Consider the following 20,562-nt stretch of genomic DNA (forward strand, 5'->3'; position numbering starts at 1 on the left):
TTTGGTCTTTCTTGACTTTTTTAGGGACGCTTACTTACAGGTCCAAACTTGCTTTCAGCCGGCTAGTGGGCATGGTAGGAGACACAGTAGTCTCAAGACCAGGCTTTCAGGTGGGAGCTGAGATTCGAGAGGGTGGAAACCACTTGAGATTGAATCGAAGCAGACCTGTCCTCATTCTGTGCTGGGCAGGAGCCAGCTCTCCATGTCCCTGCAGCTCCGGCAACACCTCCGATCTTTCAGCTTCCCTGGGACTAAGGACCATGCACATTATTAATTCCGATATAAATAGTCACACAGACACATGTCTCAAGATGAGGGTGAGAAGTTGGTTACAGCAAATGAAGTAATAATGATCTCTGTGCTTCACAATAGGGATTCAACCAAACTGAGGTTTATAATTCACTTATTAACTCTTTTTATTTTTATTTTTTGTTGAGATGGAGTGTCCCTCTGTCACCCATGCTGGAGTGCAATGGTGTCAGTTTGGCTCACTGCAACCTCCTGGGCTCAAGTGAGACTCGTGCCTTGCTTGAGTGGCTGAGACTACAGGCACATGCCACCATGCCCAACTAAATTTTTTGTATTTTTTTTTTTTTTTTTTTTTACTTTTTTTGAGACGGAGTCTCACTCTGTCACCCAGGCTGGAGTGCAGGGGCAGGATCTCAGCTCACTGCAAGCTCCGCCTCCCGGGTTCAGGCCATTCTCCTGCCTCAGCCTCCCGAGTAGCTGGGACTACAGGCGCCCGCCGCCTCGCCCGGCTAGTTTTTTGTATTTTTTAGTAGAGACGGGGTTTCACCGGGTTAGCCAGGATGGTCTCGATCTCCTGACCTCGTGATCCGCCCGTCTCGGCCTCCCAAAGTGCTGGGATTACAGGCTTGAGCCACCGCGCCCGGCCAATTTTTTGTATTTTTAGTAGAGATGGGGTTTTGCCATGTTGGCAAGGCTGGTCTCAAACTCCTGGCCTCAAGTGATCTGCCCACCTCAATCTCTTCAAGCGCTGAGATTACAGGGGTAAGCCACTGTGCCTGGCCATAATTCACTTATCGGCCTTTTATATTTATATATGACATGACTGGGAGAATCTAGGGTCAGTGCCTTACAAATGGCACAAGTCGAAGCCCTGAGACTCTCACTCCCACCCTGCTCCCCCCATTCTCAGTACTGCCCCTCAGAGGCCTCCAGCAGCTCATCCATTTCTGCTAGACTGGGCCTGGGTACATGCCGGGAGATATGTACAGGGGCTAAGAGCAGAAACTCTTGAGTGAGACACTCCTGAGTTCATGCATTGGCCCTGCCATTTGTCAGCTAATTGACGTTGTATTTAATTGTATCATCTGTATGTAAGCCTAATAATTTGTAGCCCTCTTAGAGATGTTGTGAGCTTAAACAACATGGTAGTGAATAATTAATTAATTAATTAATTAATTTATTTGTTTTTGAGACAGAGTCTTGCTTTGTCACCCAGGCTGGAGTGCAGTGGCGTGATCATGGCTCACTGCAGCCTTGACCTCCCACACTCAAGTTATCCTCTCACCTCAGCCTCCTGAGTAGCTTGAGACAACAGATGCATGCCACCATACCTGACTAGTTTTTAAAATTTTTCTGCAGAGACGGTGTCTCCCTATGTTGCCCAAGCTGGCCTCAATCTGTTGGGCTCAGGCGATCCTCCTGCCTTGGTCTTCCAGAGTCCTGGGATTACTGGTGTGAGCTACTGCACCCACAGCCTATTTACTGAGAACTGTGGAAGGCCCAGGCACTATTCTAAGAGCTCCAGCTGTTTTATCTCCCACATTTTTGCTCAGGTAGGAGTTCCAAAGCTGGAGCTTGAAGACTCATATTTTTAGAAATTTTGCAGTGAATTCTGAGGTGGGTCAGATTGAGATTCATGGCTATGCATTCATGTTTAGGCGGTGACTAACTACTCAGGGTTTTAGAGACAAACAGACCTCATTCTGTCACTCACTGACTGAGCGGGGCCAAGTCTTTCAACCTCTCTAAGCCTCAGTGTCCTCATCTATAAAATGGGACCAATCATAGCATCCACTTCTGAGAACTGTTCAGAAGTGGAATGGAAATGAGCCAGTTTAGGTGGCTGTGTCTGGCATACACCAATGGTTTGATACGTATTAGCTTGTGCCTTTATTGGGCCAACTCCTTTTTGTTAGGTGACTGAGAAACCAAGGCCCTTCTGATCTTTATTCATCGTTCACTATTAGTTTAAATTTGTTGCTCTTCCATCCACATGATTCATTCCAAATCCTAAGTGTTGGAGAAAGGGAGTTAGTGTGTCATAGAAAAATCTCTGTTTTGGCCCAGCAGGACTGAGTTTGACTCCATGGAACTGTTTGAGCCTTAGTTTCTTCATCCATAACATGGGAGAACAATACCCTGAATTGCTGCAAGAATTAGAGATAGTTCATGTCAAGGTGTAACATACAGGTAATATGTTACTTCTGGTGTTCTGGTTATAAAATGTACAAGATGTGCAAGCAAAAGGGCAGAAAACCCTTTTTAAAAATTCATGGCTGGGTGTAGTGGCTCACACCTGTAATCCCAGAACTTTGGGAGGCCGAGGTGGGTGGATCACCTGAGGTTATGAGTTTGAGACCAGCCTGACCAACATGGAGAAACCCTGTCTCTACTAAAAATCCAAAATTAGCCACGCATGGTGGTGCATGCCTGTAATCCCAGCTACCCAGGAGGCTGAGGCAGGAGAATCACTTGAACCCGGGAGGCGGAGGTTGCTGTGAGCCGAGATGGCGCCATTGCACTCCAGCCTGGGTAACAAGAGCGAAAATCCATCCCAAAAAAAAGAAAAAAAAATTCACATGGGAAACAGAGGCGGATGGCAGAGAACAGGGGAGTGGCTGGGCACAGTGGCTCATGCCTCTAATCCTAGCACTTTGGGAGGCCAAGGTGGGTGAATTCCTTGAGGTCAGGAGTTCGAGACCAGTCTGACCAACATGGTGAAAACCCGTCTCTACTGAAAATACAAAAATTAGCCAGGCGTGGTGGTGGGTGCCTGTAGTCCCAGCTACTTGGGAGGCTGAGAGGCAGGAGAATCACTTCAACCCAGGAGGTGGAGGTTGCAGTGAGCCAAGACCGCACCACTGTACTGTTACATGGACAACAGACTGAGACTCCATCTCAAAAAAAAAAAAAAAAAAAAAAAAAAAGAGAACAAGGGAGGGTCTGGGGTTCAGAGCTTTGGGGAACAGACCTCAGTAGCACCAACACTCCAGGATCAATGCTACAAAGACACGGGTTACAACTAAACTGGAGAACATGGCCAAAGAAGGGAACTGAAGTGTCCTGGCTCAGCCCTATTTAGGGCTGTTTAGCTCTGTTTAGGGCTGAGCCAAGTAGGGCTGAGTCAGAACACTTCCTCCTTTTTTTGTGAACAGTCTACCTACATTTCAGCTACAGGGGTGGCTTCACCCAGTCCGTAGGGAGGGAGGAGAGGGCTGGTCTATGACTTCAGTGCTGAGGTTTGGATCAAGGCAGAGGGAAACTTCCTCTTCCCAGACCCTTTGCAAGGAAGAATGGCATATTACTTGTCACCGACAGGGGTTATGATTACTAAATGGAGTCAGTATAAATGCTTTCCAATAAAGCACGTCCAGCGCTCGGGGTTTTAGTTTTGCATGTCCATGAAATGTCTGCCACCTCCCTCTTCTGAATGGTTGGAAACTGGGCATCTGTTCCTTTAAATAGGAAACATTTCTTGTTCGGGTGAGTCATCTCCGTTCTGCTTTAGGAGTAAAATTTACCCTGCAGTTCATTCTGCTGTGAAGTTTTCTCTTTCTCTCGGAGACCAGGTTCTGCCCTTCTGCTGGAGGGAAGTGTTTTCACAGGTTCTCCTCCTTTTATCTCTTGTGTTTTTTTTTCAAGCCTCCTGAATTTGCTAGTCAACTCAACAGGAAGTGAGGCGGTGGAGGGAGGCAGAAGAGCCAGGGTGGTTACTGAAAGTAAAAGAAACTTCTTCCTGGGAGCCTGTCCCACCCCCTTCCCCACTGAGCACGTGGAGTTAGGCAGGTTAGGGGGCTCAGAGACTGCGATGGTGCCAGGAAAGGGTGGAGCGGGTGAGTGCCTGTTGCCGAGGTGGCCTCTTCAACAGGAAACCACATATTTTTGTTTCTTGACTTGCTCTAGAAACAGGGCTGTGGGGGCGGGGAAGAAGCTTGGATCTGCCCGGCTGAGGACACCTCTGGGTGCTGCCTGGCCAGGTCTCCTGTGGGGTTTCTCTCTGAGCTGTTGCCTCTGATCTTGCTACTTTTTCACTCTGAGCAGTCTCCATTTCCTCTGCTGCCTTTTTGTCCTCCCAGCTTCCCTACTGCCTGGAATACAGATACACAGTCTCCCTCCTGTGAACCCGTTTGGAGAGTCCAGAAAACTTTATCAATCCACTTTTTTTTCTTTTTCATTTGGCTCTGGGGCCGAGGGTTAAGTTCTTTATTCTGTCGAATCACAGTGCCCTGAGGTGCACAGACCGCTTACCCCTCTTCCGTGTCTTAAGGGTTTCCTTTTATGTCTCCACCCCCACCCCTGCCCTCCTGCCCTCTCTCTTGCTCCCCAAAGATAATTCTCTAATGTTTTGATGTGGATTCGTGAATTTATCTGTATCTTTGCAAAATGTATTTTTCTTTTGTATATGTACACTGTTTTTTAACTATGCCATCTCAGGCAAGTAAGTAATTCCTCTGTACCTCTGTTATCTCATTGTTAAATGGGATTAATAATGCCTTGAGAGGTGACTGTGAGGCTTGAAGGAGATAATACGCACACATCACTTACTACATGAGTTAGCAATTATTATTGCATATTAATACTATTGGCATTTTATTTTACTCATTCTGTTTCTATTTCTTTTTTATTTATTTATTTTTTGAGACAAGATCTTGCTTTGTCACCCAAGGCTGGAGTGCAGTGGTGCAATCATGGCTCACTGCAGCCTCGACATCTTGGGATCAAGCAATGTTCCCATCTCAGCCTTCAGATTAACTGGGACCACAGTCGTGTGCTACCACACCTGGCTAATTCAAAAATTTTTCTTCATAGAGATGGTGTCTCACTATGTTGCCCAGGCTGGTCTCAAACTCCTACGCTCAAGGGATCCTCCCGCCTTGGCCTCCCAAAGTGCTAGGATTACAGGCATGAGCCACTGTGGCCATCCAGGCATTGATGTTATCAGGCCACCTTGACCTAGCCCTCTCTGGTGAAGAGTCCTTTTCAGATACTTCATTCAGTCTTCTCAGCTATGAGTCCCTGCCCTCTGAAAGCTTATATTCTATTTGGGGAAAGACAAAAGGCAGTTTCAAAGAAGAGAGGTGCTTGATTTTCTTTTCCTACTTTTAACATCAGAAAACATTTCGTCTAACTCTCAGTATGAAGGCAATCTTTTGTTTACTGATCTGTCCCTAGAGCCCAACATGGTGAGGGCCCCAGGATTTGCCTCTTTGATAAGATGGTAAACCCATCTTGTGGCTGACTTCGTGGTGTCCCCAGCTACACTCATATACAAGGATCACCTTTGGTAAGATAGGGTTACCATCTTACCAAAGAGTTTTTGCATTTTAGAGGTTTTTCTTTTTAGATTTTTTTCATTTTAGAATTTTTTTATTTCAGAGTTTTTTTCTTTTTAGAGGTTTTTCATTTTAGAGTTTTTTCTCTTTTAGAGTTTTTTTTTTTTTTTTTTTTTTTTTTTTTTTTTTTTTTTTTAGAGTTTTTTAGGCGGCTGAGAGTGGAATCTGGTGACTTGGGGCCACAGAGATGCTCCTTGGCTAAACCAGGGGCTTTAGCTCTGAACGTTCACAGTCACCCTGAGAACAAAGATGAGGGCTCTACGATGTCCAATCTCAAGACTTCTCCGAGGTGCTCCATCAAGATTCATTGAATGAAAAAATTAAAGTCTTAATGATGAACCCAGAAAAATCTTTAAATCCTAAATACGAAATGAAAGTGTTCTTAGTTACAATCCAGTTCAACGTCCTCATTTTGGAATGTGGAAATGAGGCCCCAAAGGTAAAATGGCCCATCATAGCCAGGGGCCAGTGCTCAGGTGGCCAGATGCCCCGCCCCACCCTGCAGGCAGTCTCTTGGACCATCAGGCCTTTTTCCTCCAGCTTTAGAAGCTTTAGAAGGTGCTCTGTTCACTCAGGGGCAAGTGGTAAGCGTTCCCTCCCCTCTAGTGTTTGTGACTTAGGAGTTTCGAAACAGGAAGTACAGCTGGCTGTGCCCTTCATCCTTCATTAGACGTTTGCTCTTGTCTTAGATGCTCAGATGGCAGTGGAGAGGCCTGTAACAAAGGTGTTACCATCGTGAGAGTAAGGTAAGGATTTGCCCCTTTGTTAAGGTCAGAGGGGCCTTTTGGGAGAAGGCCTTTGATTCTGGAGTTTTTTAGGCTGCTGAGAGTGAGGTTGGGTGGCCCTGGGGCTATGGAGGTGATCCTCGTATGTGAGTGTGGATGGGAAACCATGAAGTTAGTGGAAGAGGTAGCAGTCCCTCTGAGAGCCTTGCCGAGGGCCGTGCAGTTTCCAGATCTTGAGGCCAGTCTGGCTTAGACTGATTAAGTGCTAGGAGTTTCTGAAATGCTGCCATTTACCTACTTGTATAAAGGCTTCATCCTGATCCCAGCTAAATTTGTGAAACAAAGAGTAGAAGCCAAAATTTAAATCTCAACTAACTTTGCTGCTACAGCTATCCTCCCACCAACACACATACCCACCAACATACACATTTGCCAACATAAACACACACACACACACACATACACACACCCATGTGGTCCTACTAATTCAATTATTTATGTTTTAAAGAAATTTAAAAAGGCTGGGCGCAGTGGCTCACACCTGTAATCCCAGCACTTTGGGAGGCCGAGGCGGGTGAATCACCTGAGGTCAGGAGTTTGAGACTAGCCTGACCAACATGGAGAAACCCTGTCTCTACTAAAAATACAAAATTAGCCGGATATGGTGGCGCAGGCCTGTAATCCCAGCTACTCGGGAGGCTGAGGCAGGAGAATTGCTTGAACCTGGGAGACAGAAGTTGTGGTGAGCCGAGATTGTGCCATTGCACTCCAGCCTGGGCAACAAGAGCAAAACTCCGTCTCAAAAAAAAAAAAAAAAAAAAGAGAAAAGAAAGAGAAATTAAAAAGATACAGAACAGTTCAAAAAACAATATAATGGGAAGACTAGATGGACAAAATCGGAGACCTGCACTTGTGGGGTTAAGCATTTACGGGTGAAGTTGCAAGTTTCATTCTGTTTGACAATGATGGGATTATGTGTTTTGTTGAGGTTCGGACACCTTTGCTGGGTTGTTAGAACGCCGTGGCTGCAGTGCCCTGTTATGGACACCATGTGCATGCAGAATGGATGTCTGTTAGGTTCGGGGGCAGCCCACAGTGTGAGGCAGGCAGCCTGGACCCGAAGGAGTGGCAATACTACCTCCTGGTTAGGGGTTTGGGCCTGAGAGCGAGTGGCTTTCAGGTTCTCTCAAGCTTCGGATGAGATGCAGGTTTCTGTTTCTGACAGTGAATGCGTGTTTTGCTTTTTCCCTACCTGTGGGGTAGTTATCACTGCAAGAGCTAGGACGCTGCTAGAATATTACTGGAGTGATTGTGATGAGATGGAATGTATTTGCAGTTTAATTGTGGCATGTAATACAGTGGTAGAATGGGACTCTGGAATGAGATGCTGGGGCCTAGATTCTAGCACTTCCTTTGTGAGGCTCTGACCCCCTCTCTCCTACAGTGGATTTGTTAAGAACTTCTGTTTTTGTGGTTTTGTTGTTATATATATTTTTGAAATGTTATTCTCCAAAAATGTTATGATTTTATGTTTTTCTTCATGAGATTCTTTCACCGCCTTCCAGCTGCAAGTAGAATGGCGTCTAAATCTTTGCGATCTGTCATTGAAGCCCTTGAGTGAGATACTTAAATCTGGCTGTGGCTCTCTCTCTTACTAGCTTATTTCCGAGCCGTGATTTTTCACAACAGAAAAATGGGGACAATAATGGTAGTTTCTTCAGAGGCTTTTAGTGAAATGAGGTTAAAAAATATTTTTATGTTTATGTGGATATATAGGTTATAAACATTTATATATCATTTATTTATATGATTATTATAAATACATATTTATATTTAAATATTTTGGGGCATAAATATATAAAATAATTATACTTATGTAATACAAATAGACTTATAATATACATTTACTATTTAGCAGAGATTATATAAAATATATGTATTACATGGCAAAATATTCAAATTTACATATGTTATAAATACATGTGGAAAAAAATTGGTCACACAAAATGTGACCAAAGAATTACTTCCAAATGGCAAGTTTTTAAGTAATTTTTATTTTCTTTTTATACTTCTTTGTACTTTCTCTATGAAACAAGTGTTACTTTTACTATTTTTAGGAACCAAAAAGACAAGTACATTATTTTAAAAATACTAGCTTAACAAAGCTGCTAGCCCATAAGCTAGTGCAGAACATCTAGGTCCCATAAAACAAGAACTGCCATGTGATGTCTCTCCCCGTGCAGTGCTGGATGGCCCGTTGTTAATGGTGTCGTAAATCCTTTGCCAGTGACTGTTTTCTAGGTACTGTGACTAGAGGGATGTGTAACTTAAGCAAAAAGCAAAAAACAGAAAAGGCTGACTATCATCCAACAGTGTATCCTGGAATACCTGGGCCAGGGAAGAAGCCATGTTAGCACTTTCCCTTCTAAATATCAGTTATGATTGGATGGGGAAACCACTTAAAAAGCATTGCCACGTTGTTGGAGAGGTAATGAAATGAGTGAGATGGGCCGGGCGCGGTGGCTCAAGCCTGTAATCCCAGCACTTTGGGAGGCCGAGACGGGCGGATCACGAGGTCAGGAGATCGAGACCATCCTGGTTAACACGGTGAAACCCCGTCTCTACTAAAAAATACAAAAAACTAGCCGGCCGAGGTGGCGGACGCCTGTAGTCCCAGCTACTCGGGAGGCGGAGGCAGGAGAATGGCGTGAACCCGGGAGGCGGAGCTTGCAGTGAGCTGAGATCCGGCCACTGCACTCCAGCCTGGGTGACAGCGCGAGACTCCGTCTCAAAAAAAAAAAAAAAAAAAGAAATGAGTGAGATGAGGTGGCTATGGAGGACGGAGCTATGCGCCAATCTTATTATATCCAAATTCATGTCATCTCAGCCTTGGATTGTATTGATTTTTATTATATACTGTCAGAAAATGCTATTGAATATGTAACAAGAGACTCAAAAAGGTTTATTCCTTTTGACCCAATACTACTACTTTTAGGAAATTATTCTAAGAAAATAATTAGAGGTATACTTAAAGATTTGCATTTCGAGGTCATCCTAAATGTAATCAGAAACTGGCTATGTAAATTGTCACCCATCTCTAAGATTAAATGCTTTACAGATATTAAAACCCATGCTGTAGAAGAAAAACTAAAGACATCAGGAAAGTACTTACAATATGAGATGTACCTATCAGTGGAAAAATCCACTTATACTACAGAAATATGATGTGTTCAAATATAAGGAAAAATGTGTATGCATAAAATATTTGGTAGGAAAGAGTAAAATATTATTGGGCATTTATCTTTGGATGGTGGAATTATACATAATTTTAATTTTCCTTTTTATCTTTTCTGTATTTTCTAAAATGACTACACTAAGTGTTTTTATCCTCAGAAAAAAATAATTGAGGGACGGGGGAAAGGAAGTCCTGCTTTCATTTGATTCTTTGACTGGTTTTATTCTGTAAGATGAGATTTCAATAGAGGTTAGAATGCATTAAAAATTTTAAAGACAGTTGAACTAAGGGCATTAAACAGGGTTAGATCTAGTTTAGATCTTTTCCAGCATATAAATAAGAATGGATCTTTAAAGGTTTTAACTAGGTATATTTTTGGAATAAGTAATACATGTACATGGTAAAAATTCAAACAGTACAAACTGTGCAGCAAGGTATGGGAAGTAAAGCAACTCTCACTGTCACCTCCACCCATCGGCCTTCCCACACCGCACGGCCACGTCTGTATGTCATTCTGCTTTTCTTTAACATTACTGAAGGAACTTCCTGTGTGTTTTTTGTTAGAGCTCTTCTGTGAATACACAAAATATGTACTGATCAATACATTATGTAGGTCACACATGCTCAACCACACTGATCTTCCTATTCTCTCTAGTAGCCAAATAGAGTTCCCTGGAATATGATTAATAGCTTACCTAAATCTTCTAATACTGATAAACAGTTGTTTCTGCTCTGTTGTTATTTCAAGGAATGCTACCATGAATCGCCTTGTATATGGTTTTGAGTATACTTATGTCTAAGTGAATGTAGGGAGAACTCTTGGAAGTTAAATTGTGGGCCAAAGTTGGTGTGAATTTTATATTTTGACGGAGATGGCTAAATGACCCACCTGTTTTTTTGTTTTGTTTTGGTTTTGCTTTTGCTCTTTTTTTTTTAAGAGTTGGGGTCTTGCTACCTGGGGTCTTGCCCAGGGTAGACCTGAACTCCTGGGCCACGTTGGTTTATTTTACTGCATTCCCAGTGCCTAGAGCAACAATTGACATGTACCAGCAGTATCTATTGGAAATTCTGACACCTTGAGGAAGTGCCAGCGTCACAGCCGGGCTTGATCTAAGCTCTTAACCACGGCACTGCTGCCCTCCCCCACAGTGACTGTCGCCCTTGTTAGGGGAGCCATGCCTCAGTCTTGTTCCTATGAAGAATGGAGCACAAACACCACTCCGAGGGTTTTTTTTTTTTTTTTTTTTTTTTTTTTACTATGGACAGGGGCCGTCAGAGCAGGGAAGGTGGTGGAGCCTGGGGCTCAAGGGAAAACCCCTAATGTCAGGTCGCTGGCATGATAATTATCTGGAGTTTGCTGAAACACGGCCCTCTCCTTTAGAAACATTGTGTGAAAATACCACATAACCTGACTTAGAGACTGTGTAGGTTGAAAGGGCTGTCGGGGTGACTGGTTCAGTTTCCAGTCTTGAGTTCCTGACCAACTGTGGGCACTGGTCCTTGGGCCCTTCGGGGACCTCGCTGCCCCATGTCCTCCTTCCACTGTTGTTTCAATCAGACCCCATCACTCCCGCCCTCCAGCACTGAAATGCCTCCTCCTAATAGGTCCCAGTAGGTCCCCTCCTTTGCCTCCAAGTCTTCCAGTCTATCCTTTGCACTTTAAATGTTAATCCCAACTGGGTGACATCATTCCCATTTTCACAGTCCTTTCTTAGTTCCTCATCACCTCCAGGACAAAGCCTAAACCCCTTGCCCCATGGTAATGAGGCCCCTTTGTGACATGGTACCTGGCTAGAGCTTCATCCCTTTGTCCCATCACTCTCCATCCCAGACCCTTTGTAGTTACTTTATTGAGCTCCTAGTGCCTGCCTGAATGGACTTGAAAGTTCTTACCTCCATCTTTTACATTAATTGTTTCCTGTAAGAATTGTGCTTTCTCACATTCTCCCCAGAACCCCTTCCCCACAGGAAGCCCTTCTCCCAGGCTCAGTTAAGGCTTCTTCCTCTACATCCCTACTACACTCTGGTCACAACCCTCTAACCATTGGCTTGTTTGTTTGTTTGTTTGTTTTTTTGTGAGACGGAGTCTTGCTCTGTCACCCAGGCTGGAGTGCGGTGGTGCGATCTCCGCTCACTGCAATCTCCACCTCCCGGGTTCAAGCGATTCTCCTACCCCAGCCTCCCAAGTAGCTGGGATTATAGGCATGCGCCACCATACCTGGCTAATTTTGTATTTTTTTAGTAGAGATAAGTTTTCTCCATGTTGGTCAGGCTGGTCTCTAACTCCCAATCTCAGATGATCCGCCCACCTTGGCCTCCCAAAGTGTTGCGATTACAGGCATGAGCCACCGTGCCCAGCCCATTGGCTTGTTTGTATATCTACCTTCCTAAACAGTAAGAGGGAACTTGTCTGCTGTTCTTTTTCTCTCTTCTGTGCTCACAGCACAATGACCAGTATCTAGTAGATGCAGTAGCCTTTGATGAACAAGCCAGCAAATGGCACTTTTCTTCCTTATCTGAACATACCATTATATTTTGACTTAGATTATATTCTGCTGCCTTTTGAAGAGATGGACTTCAACAGAAATCTTTATGATATTGGGGAACAACTGGACAGTGAAGAGCTGGCCTCCCTCAAGTTCCTGAGCCTGGACTGCATCCCACAAAGGAAGCAAGAACCCATCAAAGATGCCTTGATGTTATTCCAGAGACTCCAGGAAAAGAGAATGTTGGAGGAAAACAATCTGTCCTTCCTGAAGGAGCTGCTCTTCCGAATTAATAGACTGGATTTGCTCACTACTTACCTAAACACTAGAAAGGAGGAGATGGAAAGGGAACTTCAGGCACCAGGCAGGGCTCAGATTTCTGCCTACAGGTGGGTAGAAACTCCCAGTGTGGGGACTGGGAGGTGTGGGTTGAATGGACAACTTCTGTGGGCAGGGCTGACTGGGGCTTGTCTTTGTGGTACCCTGCCTATGGAGCCTGGGAGCCCAGCTATGCTACAATTCTAAGCTTCTACAGACAGACAGTGGTGCCTTGGGTGGTCCTGCAAAAGGCTCTAAAACTTAGCTTCTCCCCACCCTAGAGAGAGTGGATAAACAAAGGCGTGAGAGAGAAACCACATTCAGTATCACTTGGGAGGCTTTGGGAAGATGTCCCACTGGAGCTAGATTAAGAAATTTAGGGGCCTTATGTATAATTCTGTAAAAATGCTAAGACCATAAAATACAAATTTATTTTTCAAAGTGAAACATTACTTAGAGGTATGCTGAAGTTATAATAGAGTTTTTCTAAATGTTCTCATTTTTTTCCTCTCTTATCTTGGTGCCTCTTGATATCCAGATTGTGTGCTTACTTTGTCCATACATTGAGTAAAGCATCATGGCTTCCCACCTTGAAATCCCCCTCCCATCTGCTTGTGGATGGCTATGGAAATTTTCAATGAGATTTAAGGGTTTTTTGCCACACTTAAAGACTCGAATGACAAAGTTCATTACAGAGCTGTAAGCCGCTGGCCTGGCACATACCGCTAGGCAGTCCCCACCAAGGCTGTCCAGCTCCTGTGAGCCTGGCTGTATGACAATTCTAAGCTTTATAGGACGACAGTGGCACCTTGGGTCATCTTGCCAAAGGCTGTACAACTCAGCTTCTCCCCACCCTAGGGAGAGTGGGTAACCAAAGGTGTGAGAGAGAAACCCCATTCAGTTACAACTTCATGATGCTGTGACAAGACTTTAAAAACAGAAACACATTGTCACCTACTCTCTTTCAACATCTCCTATTATCGGACACTACTTAAACCAATTTTAGCTTTGCTTTCAGGAAGCTTCTACTGAAGCCTTCGCTCTGGGCCCATTTCATTGTCTCTGTTTGCTTGTCGATAACTATGGCATGTGAGATGGAAAGGGTTCACAGCCAGGGCTGATAGCTGCTGCCCTCTGATGGCCCAGCCCATGAACGCCCTGGTCTTTCTATTCTCAGAGACTGTTTTTTGTTTTGAGGCTTGACTACTTTTTGTTTTGTTTTGTTTTTGAGATGGAGTCTCGCTCCGTCACCCAGGCTAGAGTGCAGTGGCATGATCTCGGCTCACTGCAACCTCTACCTCCAGGGTTCAAGTGATTCTCCTGCCTCAGCCTCCTGAGTAGCTGGGATTACAAGTGCGTGCCACCATGCCCAGCTAATTTTTGTATTTTTAGCAGAGACGGAGTTTCACCATGTTGGCCAGGCTGGTCTCAAACTCCTGACTTTAAGTCATCCACCTGTCTTGACCTCTCAAAGTGCTGGAATTATAGGCGTGAGCCACCGCGCCCAGCCAAGGCTTGACTATTTTGATTTTAAATGACAAAAGAGATATTCTGGGCCAGGCAAGGTGGCTCATGCCTCTAATCCCAGCACTTTGGGAGGCTGAGGCGGGTGGATAACCTGAGGTCAGGAGTTCAAGACTAGCCTGGCCAACATGGTGAAACCCTATCTCTACTAAAAATACAAAAATTAGTTGGGTGTGGTGGCTCACGCCTGTAATCCCAGCTACTTGGGGGGCTGAGGCAGGAGAATCACTTGAATCCAGGAGGCAGAGGTTGCAGTGAGCTGAGATCGTGCCATTGCACTCCAGCCTGGGCAACAAGAGTGAAACTCTGTCTCAAAAAAAACAAAACAAAGCAAAAAAACAAAAAAAAGAGATATTCTGGGTGTGTAAGTTTCCTAGGGCTGCGGTAGCAAAGTAACACAAACTAGCACGTTTAAAACAGTTTTTAAAATTTATTCTGATAGTTCTGGAGGCCTAAGTCAGAAATCAAGATGTCAACAGGGTTGGTTCCTTTTAAGAGGCTCCAAGGAAGAATCTGTTTCACACCTTTCCCTGCTTCTGGTGGGTGCAGGAATCCTCGGTGCTCCCTGTTTGTACATGCAGCACAGCAGTCTCTGCCTATGTTCCCTTCTCTGTGTCTAAATCTCCTTCTTATAAGGAGACAGTCACTGGATTAGGAATTAGGGCCCACCCTAATCCAATGTGGCCTTATCTTTTTGTACGTGTGTGAGAGACAGTGTCTCACTACATCACCCAAGCTGGAGTGCAGTGGCACGATCTTGGCTCACTGCAACCTCTGCCTCCTGGGTTCAAGCAATCTTCCCACCTCAGCCTCCCAAGTAGCTGAGACTACAGACACCCACCACCATGTCTGGCTGATTTTTGTATTTTTTGTAGAGATGGGGTTTCGAAATGTTGCCCAGGCTAGTCTTGAACTCCTGGGCTTATGCGATCTGCCCACCTCGGCCTCCCAAGTTCTGGGATTACAGGCGTGAGCAACTGCGCCTGGCCAGCGTGACCTCATCTTAATGAAATTTTATCTGCAAATGTCCTGTGTCCAAATAAGGTCACATTCTCATATTCCAGTTAGACATGAATTTTGAGGAAGAAGGGAGAACACTATTCAACCAGTACACTAGATAGCTCTGGTTTACTAGAATTGTGAAGTCTTTATAAGGAACTTATTCATTAAGGCACCAGTTAGTCCTAAAAACCCACAACCCCAGAACTAGGAAAGCCAAGGGGGTCTCATCCTGTGCCCAACATCTTGGTCCTTTGAAGGTTCCACTTCTGCCGCATGAGCTGGGCTGAAGCAAACACCCAGTGCCAGACATAGTCTTTACCTTTCTGGTGGAGGATTGATCATCTACTAATAAGGCAGGATCTGTCTGTTAAAATCTTTCATGTATTGGCTTACTGAAATACAATCCTGACTTACTGCTTGTTCATTATCATTGAATACTAGCCAGGAGCTAATAAATATGCTAGGGTGGCCACTTACCATTATAAGAAAACACTAGACATTTTATTTTCCAGTTATAATTGCTACCTATAAAATAAGTATCTTATAAACTATTCAGGTTCATTACTAAACAATGATGGTACAAGAAAGCCTGTAGGCTTCAATAATGAGGAAAGCAAAAGGGTAAATACCTTGTAATAAAGGCGAAAGAGTCAGAATAGCTTTTTGGATTAGATCCAATTTTGGCCAAACCGAAAGCTTTAGATAAACACTTTTAGGGTAGAGAGTCCACGAGAAGGAGGATAAGGTAGATGGTAATACTGAGTAATTTCTGTTTCTATGCCATTTTTATTTTCAGAATTTTAATTTTCTAATTAAATTTTCAAGTCAACATGTTTTGTATTAAAATTATTTTCCTTTACACCATAGTGTTGAAAGGTTTGCTGACTTCTAAAACATTCCTGTGTTCACCTATTTGGCAAGCATATTCCAAGAGCCTAAATGTCCCAGCCTAAATGTGCCTATCACATACATGTGATAGGCATAGATTAGGAAATAGTAATACCTATCACTCATTGAACACTTAGTGTGTTGCCAAAGATTGGTTTAAGTGCTTCACATAAACTTATTTGTGTAACCCTCGACACCCTCCTATGATGTGGTTACGGATAATTATCTTCAGTCTATGGGCGAGGAAAAAATGTGTAACATGTCTGAAGTTAATGCTGCTCAAAGATGGTGGAATCAAGGCTCCAACACCAATAGCCGGGGTCCTCTGCATGCAAACATTGCACCTCATAACCCTCTGGGTTTATGAAAATAAAAAGGGTACAGACCTGGCCATTAGGGGACTTGAACAGTTTCTAAACAGACAATTATTTTTTGTTTTTATTTTTAGTGTGATGGCATGATCACAGCTCACTGCACCCTCAACCTCCTGGGCTCAAATGATCCTCTCACCTCAGCCTCTGGAGTAGCTGGGACCACAGGTGCATGCCACCACACCCGGCTAATTTTTAAATATTTTTGGTAGAGAGGGGGTCTTGCTATGTTGCCCAGGCTGGTCTCAAACCCCTGGGCTCAAGTGATCCTCCTCCTGCCTTGGCCTCCTAATGCGCTGGAATTAGAGGCGTGAACCACTGCACCAGGCCAACAGACAATTATGTGTGTTATCCTTTTGGGGTTCCTAAGTTGTAGTGGAGTGAATGCAGCTTTGCGGATGCCCAGGCAATGCTTGAGCTGATTGTTCGTGGATGGGCGTCTGCAGATAGACAAGGGACGGGGTGTAGGGGCACGGCGGAAAGGGGTGAGGGCAGGGCAGCTGGGTGTGTTTGGGGCTTCAGGTCCTTTAGTGTTTGCAGTCTGGTCTGTGATGGCGATGTATTCAGAGACTTTGTATTCCAGAACCAAATGCTTGGCCTTCTTACTGAAGATAATGACTGGGAGAATACTGACCGGTTTTGATTAGGAAAGTCATGAGCCACTGTGCATTTTGAAAAGCATAATTTCCAAAAGGCAAAGCTTTTTGCTATTGCAACAAAATCTTGATTTTATAGAAAAAAAAAAAAAGCAAGATTTACTTAACTGAAATAAACTGAAAGAAAAGTTGATAGAACTTTAAATTGTTAAGGGTGGGAAAGTCGGGGAAGAGCCAGCAGACTTCTGTGTCACAACCTCTTTCCAAGGACTCAACTCATAAACCACGCCATTAACTGGCTTCACGTTGAAGGGAGGCCTTTGGAATCAAGCCCACTGTGACTCCATATATCAAATGGGAAATTATTTGGGAAAAGGTTTCTAAAGTGTCTCCATTTCCCACCACAGGGTCATGCTCTATCAGATTTCAGAAGAGGTGGGCAGATCAGAATTGAGGTCTTTTAAGTTTCTTCTGCAAGAGGAGATCTCCAAATGCAAACTGGATGATGACATGGTAAGACCTGGTATCTTACTGAGATTTAGTCGTGAGACTTGGTTAGCCAGGGGGCATTTCTGAGACCAAAGAGAGGGGGTATTTTGGTAAAAGCAACCTGGATTCTCACTTTTTGACCAGAAGAAGAAAGTTGTCAGCACGAGTGTTACAGATGTGATTCCTCTATACTGAAGTGCTGCTCATGTTAATTACCGGGAGCAAGGCGGAGTCAGGGGCCGGGAGAAGGAGGCTGGTTGTGCAGATGCAGCCCAGCCTGAGACCCGGCAGAGCTGGGAAAGACAGCGGTGAGTCTGAGGCATTTCCTCCACTTCCGCAGTCCCCGAAACGACCTGGGACCTGGAACTCTGTGTGTATATTGTGTTTGTGTGTGGTGTGTCTGTGTTTTGTGTCTCTGTGTGTTGTGTGTCTCTGTGTGTGTTTTGCATGTCTGTGTGTTGTATGTGCATCTCTGTGTCTGTGCGTGCCTTTCTCTGTGTATAGTGTGTGTCTGTATTTGTGTGTGATATGTGTATCTCTGTGTGTCTCTGTATAAGTGGTATGTGTGTCTGTGTATCTCTGTGTCTGTGTGTGTGTTCTCTTGTGGTATGTGTCTGTGTGTGTGTTGTGTAGTGTGTATTGTATTTATGCCTCTATGTGTGTATCACTAAGTATAGTCTGTGTGTGTTGTGTGTATCTGTGTGTGTGTGTGTATGTGCATGTGTGTATGTATGTGTCTGTGTGTCTGTATGTACTCAGGTCTGGAGAGGCAATGCTGGGGGTGAGGCCATCCCCAGGGCATCACCATGGTGACTGGGCTGCTCAGGCTGTTTTACAGTCCTCAAGTAATGCATTCACAGGAGATTTGAGCACAGGGCCTGGGGACTGGGTGACATCTGACATGGCTTCTCCTTTATCCTCTCATTTCTGTCTTTCTGGGCCAGAAAACATGGAATCGCTTCCCTAGTAGCCTGCTGGCTGTGAGAGACCAGCAGAAGCTGTCAGAAACTTGGGAAGCAAGGGCAGGTCCTTGGTTGGAGAAAGTGGAAGTTAAAAAAAAAAAAAAATCTAATCTAAAAACCAGTAGGGCTCAATCCAGATTCCCAACTTTATTTCTCTTCCTCTTAGAACCTGCTGGATATTTTCGTAGAGATGGAGAAGAGGGTCATCCTGGGAGAAGGCAAGTTGGACATCCTGAAGAGAGTCTGTGCCCAAGTCAACAAGAGCCTGCTGAAGATAATCAATGACTATGAAGAATTCAGCAGAGGTAGAAACGACCTGACAGCCGGGAATTGGCAAAACCTACTCTAAAATTGAAACTGACAAATCTGTCCATGTCACAGTTGTTTCTAATCAAATATTGTTGGGGGTTTCCTCTTTTAATTCAGAGAGAACAAGGAGCCTTGAAGGAAGTCCTGAGGAAGGTTCAAATGGTAATGCTTGGAGATACATTTTCAAGATTTAGTTAATTTACTCTCTGGTACCTGCGTGTGTCCTCCCCACAGCCTTCTACCACATGCACGTCCTAATGTGCCTGCTCTACTTTTTTTTTTTTTTTTGAGACAGAGTCTTACTTTGTTGCCCAGGCTGGAGAGCAGTGGCACCATCTTGGCTCACTGCAACCTCCACCTCCTGGGTTCAAGCAATTCTCCTGCCTCAGCCTCCTGAGAAGCTGGAATTACAGGCGCGCACCACTACGCCCAGCTAATTTTGTGTTTTTATTAGAGATGGGGTTTCACCATGTTGGCCTGGCTGGTCTCAAACTCCTGACCTCAGGTGATCTGCCCGCCTTGGCCTCCCAAAGTGCTGGGATTACAGGCGTGAGCCACCGCGCTCGGCCGCACCTGCTCTCCTAAGACCTGCAGCCCAGGCTGGCAAGTTTGAAACAGGTGCAGAGTGAGTCAGTCATAAGTAATTTAACATCATTTTTTCTATGTGACTTTTTTTTTCTCCTTGATGTGCTGCTCATGTTATTCCTTGATGTGCTGCTCATGTTATGCACTGAGTAGCTGGATTTAAATTATGTTTCATAATTTCCTTGGTTAAGTCACTTCCTCTGTCAACACCTTCTACACTAAACAACTCCTTTCAACTTCCTTTCACTTTTTCTACCTGGGTAAGCGAGGCTGAATCAAGAGAGAGAACTCTCAATGATCTCCTCCGAAATTTTGATTAATCAAATATTCTTTTGTTGTTGTTGTTGTTTTGAGACAGTGTCTCACTTTGTCCCCCAGGCTGGAATGCAGTGGCGCAATCTTGGCTCACCACAGCCTCTACCTCCAGGACTCAAACGATCCTCTTGCCTCAACCCCCTGAGTAGCTGGGACCACACACAAGCCACCATGCCTGGCTAATTTTTGTATTCTTGTAGAGATGGGGTTTCGCTGTGTTGCCCAGGCTGGTCTTAAACTCCTGAACTCAAGCCATCCGGCTACCTGGGCCTCCCAAAGTGCTGGGACTATAGGCAATTAATAAAGTATTCTTTCTGATTAGAAAAATTATATATACTCATTGAAGATGATTTTAAATTCAGATAAATTTTTATAAGTCCAAGAACGCCATCGCTCCATTAATATTGGTTATATTTTTATTGTATTTTTACCTTGGCTCTTTGTGGTGTGTGTGTATAAAATACATTTTGGATCATTCAAATGTATTTTAAAGATTAATGTCCACGCAGGCTGTCCTTCCCTTTCCTCCCTGCCTGCTGAGCCCAAGCTTTACTCCTTAAGAATACTTTAAGGAGTAAAGTACTAAATCATTAATTCATCCTAAGCTAGTGGCTTTATTAATGAGTATCTCACAAATACCACAAAAATTCAACCTGGCCATGTGGAGCAATATAAATTATGGCATTTCTTGGTATGTTTTTCTCTTTGGCGAGGAGACAATTTGATCTTATATTTCCAGAAGCATGTTAATTGCCCTGCTTGCAGAATCTCTCCGGGTTGAAAGGAGATTATATTTATGGCCGTCTGTGAATTTTCATTTCATTTCATTTATTTATTTGAGACAGAGTCTCACTCTGTCGCCCAGGCTGGAGTGCAGTGGTGGTGTGATCTCAGCTCACTGCAACCTCCACCTCCCGAGTTCAAGTGATTCTCCTGCCTCAGCCTCCTGAGCAGCTGGGACTACAGGTGCCTACCACCATGCCCGGCTAATTTTTTTTTGTATTTTTAGTAGAGACAGGGTTTCACCATGTTGGCCAGGCTGGTCTCAAACTCCTGATCTCAAGTTATCTTCCCATCTTGGCCTCCCAAAGTGCTGGGATTACAGGCGTGAGCCACTGTGCCCAGCTTGAATTTTCATCTGAAAAAAGACCTTATGTTGTTCTATGTGCTACATA

General features: G+C 44.3%; 1 protein-coding gene across 20 annotated transcripts in view; it reads left to right on the forward strand.

Annotated features, from left to right (window-relative positions):
• Positions 1–20,562, forward strand: part of CASP8 (caspase 8) — a 60,358-nt gene that overhangs the window by 29,334 nt on the left and 10,462 nt on the right. For 8 of the 20 annotated variants that reach the window (XM_015432063.4, XM_015432067.4, XM_065525877.2 and 5 more), the window contains 4 exons: positions 12,087–12,417; positions 17,135–17,240; positions 18,345–18,483; positions 18,605–18,649. In XM_015432063.4, coding sequence (XP_015287549.2) covers positions 12,113–12,417; positions 17,135–17,240; positions 18,345–18,483; positions 18,605–18,649 — 595 coding nt within the window. In that variant the 5' untranslated portion in view covers positions 12,087–12,112. Of the gene's footprint in view, positions 1–3,734; positions 3,855–3,910; positions 4,083–6,269; positions 6,329–12,086; positions 12,418–17,134; positions 17,241–18,344; positions 18,484–18,604; positions 18,650–20,562 lie in introns of those variants that run through there. The other 12 variants (XM_065525874.2, XM_065525873.2, XM_065525875.2 and 9 more) reach the window with 8 other exon arrangements.

Source organism: Macaca fascicularis, chromosome 12 (genome assembly GCF_037993035.2).
Source record: "Macaca fascicularis isolate 582-1 chromosome 12, T2T-MFA8v1.1".
In the NCBI taxonomy this organism is placed as follows: Eukaryota; Metazoa; Chordata; class Mammalia; order Primates; family Cercopithecidae; genus Macaca; species Macaca fascicularis.